The sequence below is a fragment of the Drosophila obscura genome, unplaced genomic scaffold (assembly GCF_018151105.1).
Source record: "Drosophila obscura isolate BZ-5 IFL unplaced genomic scaffold, ASM1815110v1 contig_28, whole genome shotgun sequence".
Lineage (NCBI taxonomy): Eukaryota > Metazoa > Arthropoda > Insecta > Diptera > Drosophilidae > Drosophila > Drosophila obscura.
In genome coordinates, this window is record NW_024542815.1 from 307,002 (window position 1) to 325,807 (window position 18,806).

The 18,806-nt window shown below is 43.7% G+C and overlaps 1 protein-coding gene across 3 annotated transcripts; it reads right to left on the reverse strand.

Moving 5' to 3' along the window:
- Nucleotides 1-968: 968 nt before the first annotated feature.
- On the reverse strand, nt 969-17,883 carry LOC111070017 (putative protein kinase C delta type homolog). Of its 3 annotated transcripts, XM_022360313.2 has the most exons (14): nt 17,507-17,883; nt 16,596-16,942; nt 16,417-16,532; nt 16,272-16,357; nt 16,062-16,191; nt 4,655-4,756; nt 3,886-3,969; nt 3,517-3,653; nt 3,265-3,438; nt 2,399-2,553; nt 2,180-2,327; nt 1,919-2,098; nt 1,714-1,854; nt 969-1,637 (listed from the first exon to the last, which is right to left on the reverse strand). In XM_022360313.2, exons 1-14 carry the CDS (start codon nt 17,615-17,617, stop codon nt 1,488-1,490), a joined length of 2,061 nt encoding a protein of 686 aa, XP_022216005.2. In that variant the 5' UTR covers nt 17,618-17,883; the 3' UTR covers nt 969-1,487. The 3 variants fall into 3 exon arrangements, with proteins under 3 accessions (XP_022216005.2, XP_022216003.1, XP_022216004.1); XM_022360311.2 differs by lacking the exons at nt 3,886-3,969; nt 4,655-4,756; nt 16,062-16,191; ... (2 more) ...; nt 16,596-16,942; nt 17,507-17,883 and adding exons at nt 6,583-11,190; nt 12,709-12,771; XM_022360312.2 differs by lacking the exons at nt 3,886-3,969; nt 4,655-4,756; nt 16,062-16,191; ... (2 more) ...; nt 16,596-16,942; nt 17,507-17,883 and adding an exon at nt 6,583-11,494.
- Nucleotides 17,884-18,806: the final 923 nt, after the last annotated feature.

Below are 18,806 nucleotides of genomic sequence, written 5' to 3' on the forward strand. Positions count from 1 at the left end.
TGCTTCTGCCTTCTGGTTGCCATCAAACTGGTTCACAAGCCATTAGAGTGGCTATTAAAAGCCGACCCATCCACTCTCACTGCGACCTGGAATAGTGGGCCTAAACAAAGCCCAAACACACACAAACATTTCTGTGGCTCATTAGCATTGAAACAAAGACCGATGTCCGCCCCAACGTACATACAATATATATATGCCCGGTAAAAAGTAAAATCGCTATGAAAATTAGCGCTTGTGGATAAGCGGGAGGCGGTTAAATTTTTATTGACACCATGTTCTGCCAGTCGAAAATTTATTCCATGGTTCACTGGGGCTTTTCACTCTCACTGCTTCGCATCTGCAGTATTGGGGGATAAATGCAAACGGTAATGGGCTGTACGGTGGCAGTGAAGGCTTTTGACACTACGATACTTCTTAAAAAATACTTTGCTCCTATATATTCTCAAAACAATCGATAGTCGATAATCTATGGATACAAAACGAAGTGTACCGAAGCGCTTAGCATACGGTAGCCCTCAAATCACAATCCCATATGACTGAGTTATTGTTCGTTCAGAAACAAATTTCGTTATTTGTGGACGAGTGTAACGCGAAGAAGGAAACGCTGTTTGTCCGTCCCGATGAGCGCCTAGATCTCAGAGACTATAAGAGATAGAGCAACAAAATTTTGCTTCCAAAGTCATGTGATATCACACTGAAGTGTATTTCAAAAGTTTGCCTCGCCCCTTACCGCAACCACAAAGGACAAAAATCTATGGCATCCAAAATTTTGAAGATACGGGAAGAAATTCATTTGCAGTGGCTACCCCACCCCTTTCCAGAGCTGCAGCCATTACTTATTCTTTTTCTCGCTAATACACACTCTGTACACACTGTACATTTAGATAACAGTAACTTACATATATACTGACTGAGTGTGGGTTTAAAAGTAGAATCGCGGCCAACGAAGCGACTCAGAACGTTCCCTTTCGTGGATTTTGTTTTTTATTTGATTTTTATTTCTCATAGACGTATAGATGTATGGTGTATCACTAAAATTAGGAACAAAAGAATGTAAAAAAAAAAAATGTCCATATGTATATGGATGTATATAGTATGCGTGTATGTGTGAACGTGTATGTGTTGTATGTATGTATATGTTAGAGAGAGGGATATCTGTACAATTAGAGTAGAGTTTATAGACTTAGACATAGGTGTATGGCTAATTGACTAGAAATATACTCGAGAGAGCTATGGCGCATCGACACCGCGTATGAACTCTCGTATTCGGACTAACCTAACAATTAGACCCTTTTCAAAACTATCCTCGATCGGCGAGTTGCTTTCATCCTCGTTGGTTCTCCTCCCCATCGTTATGGATGGTTTCAATATGGTTTCATAATAAATATTTACATATACAAATACTGTTGCTCTAAAGAATTAGTTAAGATATTGACTTAGCTTTAGATTTAGGTGTAGGTGTAGTTTGTTTTAGGGTGGGCATAGATCTAGTCCAATGTGATGTGGGGATTCGTGTAGGTGAAGCCATGGAACTGCTTCTGGTCCATGGAGGCCAGTATCTCCTTGTCGATGGGTGTGAGCCGAACACGTTCTCTTGTAAACACCCGATCGAAGTATTGCGTATCCAGGGGATGTTTCTGTGGGAGCCAAGATATTACCAAAAATTATGAGTGCATTCTATGGATCTATAGTATATAGTTGCAGATCACTTACCACTTGGGGCTTGAATGGAGGCTCGATTTGCCGCTTCTCCAGCAGATTCCAGTCGATGGGCCTAAAGAATATGTGATCGGCTATATCACCAGCAGGACTGTACTGTGAGCCAAGCCTTTTCGCATAATCTTTTTCCAGCAACTGCAAAAATAAAAAACCAACGAAACTAGATTGAATATATCCTAGAAGAAGATTTATAACTTACCCCCTTGAGTATGCCCGTGGCCTCGGCGGATATGTAGACGGGAAACCATGGAATTTCGTTGCATATGGACCAGAAGAGCTCATCCTCGTCACAGCCACTGAACGGCGATTGACCGATCAGCATTTCATAGAGCAGCACACCAAATGACCACCAATCTACATTCTGATTGTACTTTTCACCCTGCACGCAAAACAACCACCAATTAAATTTTACGAAATATATGAAATATCTGTCAAATATAAGGGATGGGTGATTTTTAACCTTAATGATTTCGGGCGCCATATAATCGGGTGTACCGCAAAAACTGTCGGCCGTCTTGTCCAAGTAGATCTGCAATTTACACATGCCGAAATCGGCAATGCGCACATGCCCTTCGTAGTCCAGCAGAACATTATCCAATTTGAGATCCCTGTATTAGAAATAATAGGAATAGAAAGAATATTAAACCATATACGATACAATACGATATGTGATGCTTACCTGTAGATAATGCCTTTTTTGTGTAAAAATTTGAGGCCAGAGATTATTTCAGCGCCATAGAAGCGGGATCGCTCCTCGGAGAAGCGTCCACTCTCCTGTATGTGGAACATGAGATCACCGCCATTCAAATACTCCATTACAAAGAACAAATGGCTCTGAAAAGCATGGGATTAGATGAGAGATAAAGAAATAACAGATAAAGAGCAATAGTGCGCACTGGCCCTCAATAGAATGTATCTTCAAAGTCATAAATAATTAAAATACCTTCTAATCGGTGTCAATGCAAGAGACGCCGATGCAAGATGCAGAATCAAATGCAAATGCAGAACAGAAACAGAAACTTATTGAACGCGCAGCTGGGACGGACAGGCACCCTGATCTACATGGTGAGCTGACTGATTCTGTCATGTCCGACCGACGTCGTGTTCCCCAATCGATGGTCACACACAGAGGCAGTAATTTATAGAACATTTTACCTTTTCTCTGGCTAATTATAGACGGCTAAACTAATCGATCAATTGGTAGGTATATCTATTAATCGGTTATGTGTTTACCTATGAGCAAACTGGGCGATGATGACCTCGCCGGGGGCGTATCTCCGATATCTCCGGTATCTCTGCAAAGCAGACGAAAGCGATTATCGGAATCCATGCCCCCATCGAATCTTTTCAGATAGCTTTCTTTCTATATTTTAATTTATTTATTAGTCTACTATATATATATCTATAAATAGATAGATAGCTTTTAATATCGATAATGTGTCCCTAACTGTAACAAATATTTATGGCAAAAAAAAACTTTGTTTTCGGAACTCTCAAATATGGATTCGAGCCAGAAGCGGATGACCCCGATCAAGGACAACTTACCTCCGTTTGAAATGTGCAAAACAGATGGCACAGATACGGATGCTTGGTGCCCAGGGCCAAGACTTTGCGTTCGATCAGCGTCGAGTCCACATCGTCATCCTCCAGAACGACATCCTTTTTCAGACACTTGATGGCATAGTAGTATGTGGTATCACGCAGCTCAGCTAGTAGAACCTATCCCAATCAATGGGAAATAGATAAATGTCTAGAATAAAATACGTATATATAAATTTTGTAAAGTGTGTTGCTTACCTTGCCGAAACTTCCTTTACCGAGAACGGCGAGAAAGTGAAAATCATCTACCGAATAATTCTTAAATCTAGGTATTACTGTTGCTGGCGCAGTGAAACGTCCGGATTTTTGGAATTGTGAATATGTATATGATGTTTCTGTGCGATAGTAGCAGACATTGCAAAAGGTAGAAAAGCATCGAATTAAAAGTAAAAGTTAGTTAAAATCATTTGAAGATACAAATTAGTACATTATTAGACATTATAGATTATGTAGTGCTTGGGGGCTTTCTCTGATGGTCACTTGAGTGGATCTTATCTATTCATCTATTGTACCGGTTGCATTTATTATATCTGTGAGGTAATTAAAATACTAAAAGGATCACCATACCATCGTGTTCATCACTGGCCTCGATCTTATAGGCTGGATTTAGGCTGGGCGGTGTGCTGGGCGAGTCACGGGCTTCACGGGCGCCTAATGTATCGAGAGTATAATTTAAACTTTTGGTCTCTCACCTTTTTCTTTTGATTGATTTTGCCCACCGATTCGGTGGGAACGTGGGAATCAATTGCAATTGCCGTCTATTCCTTAATTAACGCATTTTTAGTTTTGTTTTGGTATCATAAACGTATTCCAAAACGATGGCATGGCTAATAGATTCGTTTCTTTCTGCATACTTAATTCACTTTTGTCTTTTATCTTATGGGCCTGTCTTCAGCACCGCAGAAAAAACCTGTCAGACATTTGCTAGTTTTTCCTGAAGTGAATGGTGGGAGATGGAGGCAAACACTGAGCGAAAAACCAAGAAGAATGACTAATATTGATCCTTTTGTTTTTCAACAATATATGCCACCATCAACACAATTACTTCATCGTCAGTTAATTTTTTCCCTTTTTAATGTTATTTGAATTTTCACAATTGGCACTGTTAACCAAACACAGCCGATTTCTCAGCATATTTTATTTATGTTCCCCACACTCACGGAATAACTGGCAAATTCCTGGCAGGAACACATTCACACATTCCCACAGGTTTACTCTGTTCGGGCAAAATCAATGTGAGAAAAAGGTTAACAACTAATTTTTGAATATTATTTTTTGGTTATTCGATGTCCTTCAGGTTTCTTTGGTTTGCTGAGGCGAGTTTACCGTTGTTTACCTCGCTTCACGTAGGTAAGCGCCTCGACGATGAGTTTCTGATTGACGCCGCATAAATTGGCCGTGAGCCGCTCGCATTTCTTGTGGCAATTCACGTCACATTCTGGTTCGCGTCCGTTTCGGATTCGCATTCGGATTGGTTTGGATATAGTATGTGCCCACGCATCGCATCGGATAGTATTGGGTCCGAGGAGAGAGTGTTGGGAATTAATTGCATACAAATGGATATTAAATTCTTGTTTTTGGGGCAGGTAGAAAGGTTTACTCAATGCGATTTATTGGCTGCACGATTTTTTGTCTCGAGAAATATTTTTATGCGTATTGTTCTCCCGCATGGAGGAGAACGCATATCCGCCCATTCGTTATTGCTGGTGTTTAAGGTTTTGTGTGGAGTGTAAAATGGTGTTGGTTTTTTTCACACGAATTCAAAACATTCATTGTACTCTGCGTATTCGTGATATCTGTGGCGGCATCAAGCAAAAGCACGTATACCCGATGTTAAAACGGGATTAAATTCAAAGGAATTTTTTTATAAAATCTACAGCTAAATTGTCTATCTAGCTCATAACTGTACTATACCGATAGTAAAGATAGCAGATCGGAGAGATGTTTATACAATATACATAAGTACATCCACATATATGATTGTATATCGTTCTAGAAAGCAAAGGCAAATGCAGAGAAGACCCAGAGGCAGACAAGAGGCAAAGGCTGAGGCAGACAGAGACAGAGACAACGATGACCTAAACAATTTGTTTTCATTTGTTGTTTTTCGGCTAAAAGTAAAATGCCAACTTGTCGATTCTTTCTACCTCCCGTTCTCTGGGATCTATTGGCATCCGATCTCTGGCAAATTCTCGCACAAACATCAAGGAAACGAAGCAACGCAAGCACGGAACAGAACAGAACAGTAATCAAAGGCAAGGAATTTCTCTGCAAAAACTTACATAAAGCGAGATTCGAACAAAACATATAGGAAGTTAATTGGTTATATCCACTCGGAAAAGCACATACATCGTTGAATTGTAGAATTGCATCCGATGAACAAAATTTATGGCTAACTTGATAATTTTTTTTTTTTTTAGCGAGAAGTAACGTTATGAGTTGCTTCTTCGCGAAAGGTTGCGCACTGCACAGGGTAGAGTGTGTGCGAGCGAGAAAGAGAATAAGTAGCGTCTGTAGCGCAGAAAAGGGCGAGGTGAGCGACTGAAAATTAATTTCTTCATTCTGGCTATAATAATGATCCGATCTTAACCAGATTCGGAAATCTGATAGATAGGGACATTCTCCACGATACTGCGTTTTTCGTTTTGTCGTATATTGTGGATGCCACAGATTTTCGTCCTTTTTGGTGGCGTAAGGGGGGCTGGGCCCCCTATTAAAAAATAGAACAAAAAACATAACATTTTTAGTTTAGCTTCTTGGGCTCTCCCACAGCCATTCTGAACGTTTTTCATTGTGGCCATCTCCATCACCTTAAAACCCAGAGATGTGACATTTATTTTCTTGGAAGCTCCGCGATCTGCCATGAATACTATGTGCCACTATGTGCGAATATTCCGCCGATCAGTGCATTCCGAGAATTGTTTTTACAGATCGCATAATGCTGGAATGCCGCATTCAGATCCGTATACTTAACCCTATATATAATGGCTTGTTTATATGTTTTAGCTGTGTTTGTTCTTCTACAGCATGGTCCGCATGCCTGAGGTCTCTATCTACATACGAGTCTATATCGTTTGTCTATACTTCTTCCGATGTGTGAGTGAAAGTATTTTGGAAATGAAAGCAAATCTCTGACGACACGTGCCGCACTCAAGTGACCACCAGGGGCGGGAAAGAAGTCTGTGAGAAGTATTTTCCGACAGGGATCTTGTAGGATCGTTCAGGAAGCCCCCAAAGTGGGGCTGGGGTACCAAGGATCCTTACCTAGCATCTTTTTGGGACTGGAGGGTGCTGTGCCGCCCTCGAAGCCGGAATCATTGCTGCACGTGCTCATCCGTATGATCGAGGGCGAGCTGGACGTCGAAGTGGATGCACCCACGCTCAGAGTCGCCGCTGAGGTGACTGTACTACTGCTGCATTCAGCAGCAGCAACCGCCGTTCCTCCATCGGACTCATCCGTTCTCCTCTTGTTGGTGGCCGCTGCCTCTGACTCCTCGGAGCTGGCGCTGCTGCTGGAGGAGCTGCACTCCTCACTCTCATCATCACTGTCCTCGTCCAAGGAGCCAGCGGTGGCCTCGCTGCCCTCCTCGCTGCTCTCGTCGTCGGTGTTCTCATCAGAGTAGACGATCTTCTCGCGCTTCCACAGCGGCCGTGGCGTGGCCACAAGCGGATACCGGGGCGCCTCCTCCTTTACGTAGCACTTGTTGGTTGTATCGATTCTGACCTTCTTGTGGGGATCGAAACGGAGCGGCGCTGCAGCGGCCCCTTTCGCCTTCTGTTTCTTCTTCTCCTTGCGCTGCTTCTTTTTCATGCTGGCGCTGAGATTCGCACAACCGTCCGCGCTGGAGTAATCGTCCGAACTGTCGTCGTTGCTGTTCTCCGCTGACGATGGTATATAGTCCTCGAGCTCGGCATCAACGTCTCGCAGACACTGTGCCAAATTCGATACTGTTGCAAACTTTGATAAAATATTGCCGACGCCTTCGCCGCAGCTGTTGTCGTTGCCGTCGCCGCTTCGGTCATCGCCGATGTCGATGCCGATGCCGATCCCGATCCCAGCGACTGCGACTACAACATCAACACTGGCAACCGATCTCTCTATTGTTATCGCTGTAGCAGTTGTTGTAGGCGTTGGCGTTTTCCTTGTTGTTGCAGCGACTGCTGCCGGCGATGACGCATTTGTGGCCACGAATTTCGCCTGTGGTTGCTGCTGCTGTTGGTGTTGCTGCTTCCCTGGCGATGTTTTGGCCGCCTTTGTGGGGGCCAGCGTTATAAATTGATCGGCATTGATTGGGGTCACATTGCTCTCAGCTGTTGCTGCTGGTGTTGATGCTGCTGCTACTGCTACTGCGGCTGTTGCTGCTGCTGCTGCAGTGCCTGTTGGAGCGGCAGTGGCTGACTTCTTTTTCAATGCATTGTTTGTTTTACCGCCACTTTTTGACTTTGTCGTTTTCGGTGATGGAACCTTTGAACTGTCCGTTGGCTCAACGATTTCCGTACATTTTGGTTTGATTTCCGTTTGCTGCCTCAATGTAGTTGGTGCGGTAGCTCCTTCTGCTGGTTGTTGCAGCTGCTGCTGGTGCTGTTCCTTATGTGTTGTTTTATTTAATTTCGTGGCTGGCACTGGCACTGCGACGACGGCGGCGACTGTTGTTGCCTGTTGTTGTTCAGGTGACTTGGCCGATTGCCCGCTATTTATTTTTGGCCCTCCCGTTGCTTTTGCTGCTATTATTGCTGTTGCAGATTTTGCCCCAGCATTTGTCGTTGTCATGACAACTGGGATGCCCGTATGTGCAGCGTTGCCAGATGCCAGCACCTTTGCTTTTGGCGATGTATGTTTTCCTGTTGCTTTCTTTGTTGTTGTTGCTGCTGGTGTTGGTGGTGGCGATTCTGGTGTTGTTGGCGTCTTGGTTGTTGCCACAGCTGTTGATGGTGTCTTGTCTGTTGCACTTATTGACGATTTCACCTTTGGTGTTGTCGTTGGTGTTGAGTTCTTGGGTGAAATTTTTGGTGAAACCTTCGTGGTTTTCGGTGTTGATATTTTGTCTTCCGTAGCTGTTGTTGATATTTCTGTTGAAGCTATGGATTGTGTTGATTTGTGCAATGGTGAATCTGTTCTTTGTGCATTTTTTAGTTTTGCTTTGTTTGAATCAATAATTGTTATAGCATTTGCAGATTTTTTCGGGGGTAATTCTTTTGTTGGTGTAGCTGTTGGTGAAGCCACTGGTGAATCTTTCGCTTTAGCGACTACTGTGAATTTTGGTATAACTGTTGTTGGCGAATCTTTTGTAAATGTTGGCGTTAATTGGATTGGATCTTTGGTTGTAGTAGTTATTGTTGATGTTGGTGTTGTCCTTGGTGAAGTCTTTTTAGTTTCTCTAATTGATGGCGGGCTTTTTGTTTTTGGCTGGATGGTTTTAGTTGGGGCTATTTGTGGTTTTCTTGTTGTAATCTTTGGTGATGTCGTTGTAGTCGTGTAAGCACATGTTGTTGTTATCTCTCCTGTTGTATTGAGCTCAATTAGAAGCTCTGACTTGAGCTGTGGTGTCGTTGGTATAATCTTTGACTGACGTTGCATTTCCGATTCAATACTCTCTTCCTGGACCTTCTCCTGTCGCTCTGTAATCGCTTTCTTGCGATTAGTCATGTAGAGCGTCTCCCGGGATCCGATCTGCGACCAGAAGTCATCACCACTTTCCGACTTCTGGATGACCTTCCGAATGGGTTTGGGCGTGGCCACACCTTCTACCTTGGTCTCCGGCGGCTGTGTTTTCTGAATTGCCGCCTCATCGAAGGTGAATATCTGAGCCACACTCACGTGTGGCTGCGGATTCTGTTGCTGTAGCGCTGCTTTCGGCTTCTTTAGTGGCGATATTTTGGCCGGCTTTGGGGCGGCTTTCATGAAGCCCTCGGGCAGGGCCATCTCCATCTGCGCCTCCGGCTGGATCTCTGCTGGCTTTGGGACTGTCTTTTTCTTGGGCAACTTGAATATCTTGTGTATCTGGTTATGCTCCTCTACCTCCACGTTGACCGTGAACATCGGCTTGGGACTGGTACTGGGGGTGGAGCTGGATGTGGATTCAGTGGCGGAGGACGAGCTGCCTTGCTGCAGGGGCATCGTCGTGCCACTGTCCTCGTTCAGCTCCAGGAGACTGGGCATGTGCTCCAGCTGGGCCGTGCTCGGTGAACTCTGCACCTCAACAATGGCCGTGATCTTGTCGCGCAGCTTCTTGCTCTTCTTGCGCTGCTTGGAGCTGTGACGATGTCCGCTGGAGGACTCGTCAGCCGTGGTACTGTCGTGGCTGGATCGCCGTTCCAGGTGAATCAGCTGAAAGCTGCCCGAGCTGGACTTCTGCAGCTTGTTAAGTATTTCCTGCTCCTGCTCCTGGATGATGGAGGCGCGGCGTCGCAGTTCTCCGGCATTCAGATCGTCGTCAATCTTGTCCGAGGAGATATCCTCGCAGATATCGTGGAAAGTCGGGCACTGGACAAGGCTAAGCCGACGGATTGTCTCCTGCATACCCTCCTGTTCGCTCTCCTCCTTTTCCTGGTCACTTTCCTCTGTCAACTGTGTGTTTACCTTCTCCTCCATGGCCAGGCTCTCCCGGTCACTCTGTAGCTGTGGCTGGGCCACCTGCTGGACCCGTAGCTGGCTGGCCCTAAACTGTGGCTGCTGCTCCGCCAGCTCCTTGTCTTCGTGTATGAAGAAACGCTCCCTCAGAAGCTCACCGGGAGACTTCTTGTTGATGACGGTGGGAAAGGAGGCCAGCTCCTCGGCTAGCTTCTGGCGCCAGCTAAGACTTGGTTCGGTGGCAGGCGGTAAATCTCGGAACTGGTGCTCCGGGGCCGAACTCTGTTCCTCCTTGGCCACGAGACTCTTTTCGGTTGAGGTTTCTGTGCGCTCCTTGCTCTTTCTTCGGATGGTGGAGAGACGTACCACGGCCCGATTGCGTCTGATGGTGGAACGACGGGGCTGTCGATTGTCTGGAACGGGCTCCTGGGCTACCACAGCAGCTGGATAAGTTGTCTGCTTTTGTGCCAGATCCACTTGCACCTTGACATTCTCTTCCCTCTCCTTTTCCTTTTCCTTATTCTTCCCCGCATCAATTTCTTCCTTATCATTGCTGCGGATCGAGGCCACAGGCCTCCGATACCGCGCCGAACTCACATCGATGTCCGCCGTGTTGATGGCGATTGGTCGTGGCGGTATATAGCGACTGCTGCTGCTGTGGGCGGAGCTGTGGCTATAGCTGTGTGTGGGGCTCGACACATACTTGGGCGACTGTATCCTGGTGAGGGGCATTAGGCTACTGTGGCCGGCATGCCGTCCCACCAGTCCCGAGCTCTCTGTGATAGTCGTCAGCTTCGGCTGGTAACGCGATCCCAGGCTGTGTATGGAGATGGAGTTGCTGCTGCCGCTCGTATAGCTGCTAGGGGATCGTGGCGAAGACGGTGACAGGGGCACCATATAGCTGACCGGATACGAGCGATTGTAGTTGGACGTGTAGCTGGATCCTGTTCCCGATCCAACGCCGCTCAGCCCCAGTCCGGAGCTAGAGCTGTAGTATGGGGAGTACAGCTGGCTGCTTCCGCCGCTGTAGTAGTAGTTGGTGGAGTCCGAGTACAGGGGCATTTTGCTGGGCACTCGACGCGGCACACAACGAAAAAAAAAATTCCAAAAGAGCACTTTAACACACAGGTTAACTTTAACAATTATTTGCGATTTCTTCTGTTGTTGTTTTATTATTTTTTTAGTTTATTTTCGTAGCTTTTCAGTTGTTTTTCTGCACTTTGAATATATTGTTTTTATCGGGTGCGAGTAGTTCTATCGATTTTCAATTCCACGTAATTACACACTGAAGATTTCAATTCCTAAAGGGCAAATTGCGATTCAGAACTCTAGGAGTCTGGGGCTTTTCACTTCTATGTCTGCCACAGATAGCCACAGAACACAAGCTGAGAATCTCACTGTATGGTTAATGGTTGCCTATTTCTATCTACCCAAATGAACGGATTCGATTGCCGATTGATCTTGTATATTCCTGATTCAGCCAAAACGAACTCAATTTGTTTTGGGGCTATGTCAATACATAATTAAATTTGATTGCTATTTTGGCCACAATTTCGAAAAATTTTACACCGCTTGGGCAATATCTTGAAATAGAACGATTCGCCCATAAATTCGAGGGCACTTCAGTTGGTTCTTTCACAGGTTAACGCTTACTTAAATTATACTTTATGTATAAACTATTGTATTTCTGTCTCTCGGCTCTCCCTGGTGCTGGTGCTTGTGGTGATGTTGCTGCTGTCCGTCTATCTGTTTGTCTTGACGTTTAATTATACAAATTTTAGAAATTTCAAAACTGCTGTCATAATGTGCCAGCATTTGGCAATACCAAGCACCATCACTGGCGCGGGGCAGCACGTTAGTTATAGCGTAATTGGCCCAAAGATTTAATTCCAAGTTATTAAGCAGCCAGTCCAATTCAATCTGAAACGATATGGTCAAATGATTCTAGAAACAAAGACCATATCAATCATTTTATTGAAATTGTAAATGGTAATTGTTCAGCAAGTGACCATTGATTGAATGGATTGTTTGAGTGAAGTGCTTGAAGTGCTATAAGCACAAAAGACACACGGTAAGTGAGGTGCATCAATATACGAAATAGTGGCTTGAAGTTGATTTGATTCAAAACTTATACATATATTTGAATTATATGAAAGCTGTATATAATCAGCCATACTCGTACATATGTACATATGTAGCTCGCACGGAAATTTCAAAATGTGTATATTAAAATAATGTATCCATTAAATAGAATTGTCAATAGCTGAAGGTCAAGAGAAATTGAGCCCGCAATCGAATTCGCATTAGCATCGATAGATTATCCAATAATCAACGCATTTGAATGGCGATTTCCATATCTGTTCGTTTTCTTCCTGATCTTATATACATACATATGTATATGTATTGTTGGCTTTGCCCCGCATGTGCTATATAGAAATAGATAAATGAGTGTGTATATTCCGATGTAGTAGATAAATTTCTTGGCATGACGTAAGAGCTCACGAGTCGTATGCCTGCGATTTTTCTACGATTTTGGTACACGCATACATTTATTTCAATTTAGTTCCGTTCTAATCTTTTTATTTTATTTTTTATTGTAAATCTTCGCGGCGGACACGTTGTTTCACAGCATTTCTTTCGATTTTTGGTTTTTGGATGGAAGACGTACCGCAACGTAGCGCACCGTACCGCTTACAGTCCCCTTTATTGAACCGCACCGCACCGCACTGCACTCATACCACACTGATCGTATGAGATCGTATTGGCGGAGGGGGGGAGGGTGGATATCCACAGAGGGTATCCATCCCCGCAGAACCAACCAGAAAAAAAAAGATGACCACCTGACCACCACCTCGACGAGCCGAACGCATTAACGGAAACTACTGAAATGTGAAGAGCATCGCAAAATATCTTAAAGCGCCTCGCCGGAGTCGATTCCTGATCTTGCACACACACACTACACACGCAAGTAGAGAAACGGTCACACTCGAAAACAACACACAACAGCACAGCCCAAACATGCACATTCACACCCCAGTCCCATTTCGAAGTCCATGTCTCTGCGAGTATGTGTGTGAGAGAGACTCTGTCGGAGGCTAACTTCGCCGATGATGACAGACAAAGGCAGCATCAGAAGCAGAATCATCTGAGGTGTGTGGTGTGTCTATATCGGTGTTCAGGCATAGGCAGAGGCACAGGCCCAGATCATCGTCTTCTTCACTAGCTGCTCTGCTGCTCTCCCCACAGACACACACCATACACCACCACCGACCGTGTGCCTGCCAATTTCGAAATATGCCCCTCACCGGCACAAACACACAGCCATAAATTATACACGAAGACGAGCATTTTCGAATTTCGAAAAACATCAAAATTATTTCTGAGTTTTGTTTTGATAGAAATTGTTTTTCCCAGTTTTTGCACAGCGAAAGTAAAAGCGAAAGAGCACAGAACCTCCTAGAAGAGAGAGGGAGAGAATGGGAGAGAGAGAGCCACCGAGAGCTCAACGTAGTATGCGCCAAAGAGATCTTAATGTGGGTGAGCAGAAGAGTTCACCCCAAAGGGGGAGAGGCTGTCTGAAAGCGTGTGAATAATTATCTAAAAAATGTGTGTATTCATCGTGACGTATTCATCTGATCCCCCACTAAAACTGACTGATGATTGCCGGAACAATTGGAAATAGGAAAGCCCACCAAAATCCACCATTGATCTATGTCCAGCTACATTGACGGTCAGCAAGAATTTACCCCCTCCGTGTGAGAGTAGTACCTACTAACTTTTGTTTGTACAATCTCTAACCGATCATCGATATACTTGTTTTTTGCACCTGCTATGAAGATGTTTTGCCACAATGTTTTGTCCATCACCCAACAAGAGAAAAATAAACTGAAACGGAAAAAAACTAAGAACGAATAATGACTATGATTACCTGCATCTGCTGTACATAAAACTTTTATGCTGAAATCAGCATTTAGCAATAATTTACAAAATCAATTGTTTTTTGAAATAAGCAAATTAAATTTCTTGGAATTTCGTGGTGTATCTATGCACCGATACACCTACATATGTATGTATATGCATGAAAAGAAAGCCCAATATCTTCCCAATTTTGGTCAGGATATCTGTACTTTGGGGAGTTGCATGTCGCATAGATGTTGCATCTACCTTACTTCAGACGATTAAAAAGTATGACAAATGCCAGACAAATGCCGTAAGTTGGATGGCGGCAATTTTCGACTGATGCTGATGCTAATGGTGACGCTTTTTGGTTCCGCAAAATACATACACAATCGTGGGGCGACGCGAGTGCCGCCATGAGTGGACGGGGCATCATGGGTGACAGTGGGAAAGCGCCAAACCACTAGAAATAGAACTGCTGCAACATGTACCGCAAGTATTTATTCTATTCTCTCTGTTTGTTGCTGTTTCTGTTGCTGTTGCCGTCCCAGCACTTAATCTTTGCGATTTATAGTCGCAAAAGTGAGAAGAGGGAGCGAGCTGGCTTCGGGATATTTTTATGGGGTATTTTTGCGCCTGCATTCCTGTCATGTCGGACGCTGCACTCGCCGTCCCCAGAGCTCTGAAGAACATTTGTTTGCATCGCTTGCCAGGGTATGTCACTGGGGTATGCACTATGTGTCATAACGTTTGTTGTAGAACCCTGGGACCAGTGTATTGTTGGACTGAATAAGATAACTCATAGCTCGGCTTTTATAGCCGTCGCTCAGCAGTAGATGGGATCCAAAATTCATTTGAGATCCAGTAGAACAGAGCAGAACCAGTCGAAATTCCATTCGGCAAGCATCCGCCCAAGCACTAACCATTATAGGACATCCAAGCTTTTGATCATTTCGTGTTAGTTTCTCGCATTCCTTCTGTCACTGTTATTTCTGTCTTGTTCGCTTCGCCATGTTTTTTTTGGGCTTCCTCTGGTTTGGCAAAGTCGCAATAAATTGATTTCTAATGTAGTCTGTCCGTTCATCTGCTATAAAAAGCCTTTTCAGATTAATTGGGTTTTGGGCATTACGATCATTTCCGCCTCGATCACGCACAGCAAGTGAAAGTCTCTACGAGTATTTCCTCATACAAAAAGCTGTGAAAATGTTGCAATTATCCATACATTGTGCGGATATTAATACACTGCGCTCATTTTGGTTGATTCTCGTATATCTACATATGTATGTACATGCATATGTTTTTATGTTCTTAAATGTGTACGCGTATTATATCTCGTCGTGCCACATACTAAAGTAATTGTTTTCATATGTATTTATATTTATTCTTTGCTCTTTCTCTTGTTTTCGTGCAAGTAGAGAAGAAGCGACTCCCAACGTTCCTTTTCGTTTGTTGTTGAACAATAAATTTCAAACAAAAATCTTTACTAAGTATTTTATTTTCATAGCCATATACTTGAAAAAACGATTTTTAAAATAACACGTGTGTAACGTTTTGTCGCTGGTAGTAAAATAGTTTTTTTTTTAACAATTTATTGTTGACCTCGCCCGGAGATATGGGGCATAGCGAGATATCTCCTGCCATACATTTTTCCGCAGGAGATATGTATGTCGCTAGGGCCTGCCAGGAGATATCTCGCCAGGAGATACATATGTCTCTATTCCTATGTATGTATGTATGTATGTATGTACATATGTAGATATGTATGTATGTATGTACATACATACATGTATACGAAGACAACCTTCATTTCTGATTTAATGATTTTTTAACAAGTAATTTTCAATGTGATAAGCTTATCCGCTTCAAATGACGTTACGGTAATTTCAAAATTTTTTGTTTGGGTTTTTACCATTATCGACCCAGAAAATCCCTGTACAAAGAGAACAAAACAAAGGAATTTCTCTCTTTTTTTTCTCTGTTAAAAGGTCGCTCTTTTTTTACTTTCTAATGACTCAATTAAGATTTTAGAAAGTAGTTTTGAGAGAAAAAAATAATATAAACAGAGAGAGAGAGAGAAATTGATTCAAGAGAAGAAACCAGGGCTGGAATATACAGCTCGGCAAACATACACTTCTGACACTAGAAGGTGCCAACCTGGGAAATGCTCGAGCAACCAATAAACCGCAAAAGCATTGAGTAAAATTTATTTATGTCAATAAATATTTTCGTCAATGAGAATCTAGAGGAGATTCTTTTCGGAATTGGATGGACTCACCCTCACACTTGAGACCCTGGATAAAGAAGCCGCCCATCAATGAACCGCAGTGGTCGCAAAATGTCGGCGACATGAATGTATGCGGCTTGAACCGATGCGGCATATCGATCTTGAAGCGTTCTCGTAGCAGCTAAATGGTGGAAAGTTGGACAAGGAGAAGCTCTGATTAGGCCTGTGGGAATGGGGGTTCTGTGGAATGGATAGACCTACAATAGTGCTGGCTGAGGTGAAGACGGAACCAGAGCACTTGCCCAACAGCTTCTCATGGCACTTCTTGTGGACGACCGTCTGGCAGACTGCGGATAAGAGAAAATTTACATCAGAGGTGCCAGGATAACACTGGAATGGCACTTACCGATGCACTGATATCCCTGCTTGCCGAATCCCCAAAGGAACAGATTGCAAAAAGCACAAAAGGTGGGCTGACGAAAGAACTTTGCCACAAACCGATGGCCATTGATATCATGGGTTCTATGAAGAAGTAAAAGAATAAGTGGGTATTATATGGGATGTGGATATCGTAATGAGGCCCACTTCTGATGCTTGATGGCTCCACGCCGATTGGTGATGCTTCTTGGCCGCGTTCGTCTGTCCACATAGACGCCACCACCTGTGACCCCGCCAGCGGCGCCGCCAAAGCCACTGGCTCCAGCACTGCCACAGCCACTGGTGCCACTGTCTCGATCCCTATCCCGGTGATAGGCCTCCTCCTTGGAGTGTTGGCGTGGTAGCTCGAAGGAATGCTGCTTGCCATAGTGATCCCTGTCTCTATTCCAGTCTCTGTCCCTGTCCCGATCGCGACGTGCTCCGCCTGTCGCACTGCTGCCACTTATCCCGCTGCCGGCCCCACTGCTGCTGGTCGAGCTCAGCTTATAGCGGGTCTGAAAGATGAGAAAAAGAGAGATACAAATGGAGTTAGTTTAAGCTTGGGTTGGTGTACCCTATAGAGAACTATAGTTCTCATTTAAGGGTGACTCAATTTTTCATAAGTTTAAGTACACCTTGCCCTCGCCTACACACATTCTTTCAGCACGAATTCGGTCTTACACTGTTATAAAAATTATAAATTTTCCCTTCCCCCTTTTAACACGCTCAAAACATCGTTCTTGCACGATTCATAAATATCGAAATTTATTTTGTTTGTCAATTTTGCGTGAGTGCTTTTTTTTATGCATCAATACCCATGGGGTGCGCGTAGAAAAAGGGCAATCCCAAATCGGAGCTGTCAAATTTAATAACACTAGGCAACAAAATTGCAGATTTTTGCATAAGCCCGAAGAGCCACCAAAAAAAAAAAACATTTTGATTAATTAAAACTAAATTTAAGTAATAAAACAATTTCTTTTTGTAAAAAATTCTAGGAACATGAATCCTTATTTTGTACTGAATCCATATATCGCCTAACACGCTTTCGCCTAAGGACTTTACTGTGGGCTTGTTCTAACCTCATGATTTTGGAGTCCCTGATGCCGCGAGGATCCTCCAGAGCTGCGTGGTCTTTGGCTGCTCGTGTTGGTTGTCTTCTGTTTGCGCACCTGGGCGCGTGTGAACATCATATTGTGGTCTTCCAATACCCATCCACATCCACATTCGAATTATTCCCGATATTTGGGGCGTGTACCTGAGGTACAGGTACAGGTGTAGGTGTGGCTTGTGCTCTGGTTTTCTGTTATATGTTCGTTCGGGATTTTCCTATATTTATATTAACTAAACAGCTAGCCTTCTCTTCTCAGTCAGCTGTATTTTATATCTTGTTCTTGTTGCTGCCGCTGCTGTTTTTTTGCTGACATCTTCGCTAGTTTACAGTCTTGTCGATGGATATCTGAAACAAAAAGTGCATACAATTTTATAAACGTTTCATTGAATTCGGCACACTTGATCGAGCCATGGATGGGTGAGACTATAAAATACCAAGATGCCCAAGCAATGTAGTTGTTTTTGCATTCGTCCGACCTTTTCAGGACCGACCTGGGGCCCTCCCTTTTTTCACGCAAGTTTCCTTCTTTTTATACCCGTACTCAAAAAAGAGTTAAGGGGTATATCAGATTTGTGGTAAAAGTGGATGTGTGCAACGCTGAGAAGGAAACGTTTCCGACCCCATAAAGTGTATATATTCTTGATCAGCATCAATAGCCGAGTCGATATAGGCATGTCCGTCTGTCCTTCTGTCCGTCTGTCCGTCCGTCCGTCTGTCCGTCTCGATGAGCGCCTAGATCAGAAACTATAAGAGCTAGAGAAACCAAATTTGGTTTCCAGACTCATGTGATATCACACTGCTACAAGTGTATTTCAAAATTTCGCCCCGCCCCTTCCGCCACCACAAAGAACGAAAATCTGTGGCAGGCACATTTTTAAATATAAGATAAAACTAAAAACGCAGTATCGTAGAGAATGACTATATCTACCAGGTTGCCGAATCTGAATCATACCGGATCATAATTAGCCAGAATGAAGAAATTCATTTTCAGATGCTTCCCCCGCCTCCAACAGAAAGAGACCCACTACTCATTCTCTTTCTCGCTCGCACACTCTGCCTCGTTATGTACGCAAAAGCCCTCTAGCGGAGGAGATGTACAATCTAAGTGCTACATTTAGAATCTGAATGTTAGATGTATAATATACATTGTAGATGAAGATGTAGATAATAGATGTAGCAAAGAAATGTAATATGTAAAATTTTTTTTAAATTTTAAAATTCTAAATAATCAAATCAAAATCAAAATTGTATATACTGACTGAGTACGG

Bases quoted from the DNA above. Each gene is read 5' to 3' on its own strand.
- LOC111070017 (XM_022360311.2), bottom strand. From the start codon at position 10,951: ATGCCCCTGTACTCGGACTCCACCAACTACTACTACAGCGGCGGAAGC. The intron at 2,554-3,264 runs GTAAGTTGTCCT...CATGCTTTTCAG, and splicing joins TTTGCACATTTCAAACGGAG to AGCCATTTGTTCTTTGTAAT. The intron at 2,328-2,398 runs GTAAGCATCACA...TTTCTAATACAG, and splicing joins AAAAAAGGCATTATCTACAG to GGATCTCAAATTGGATAATG.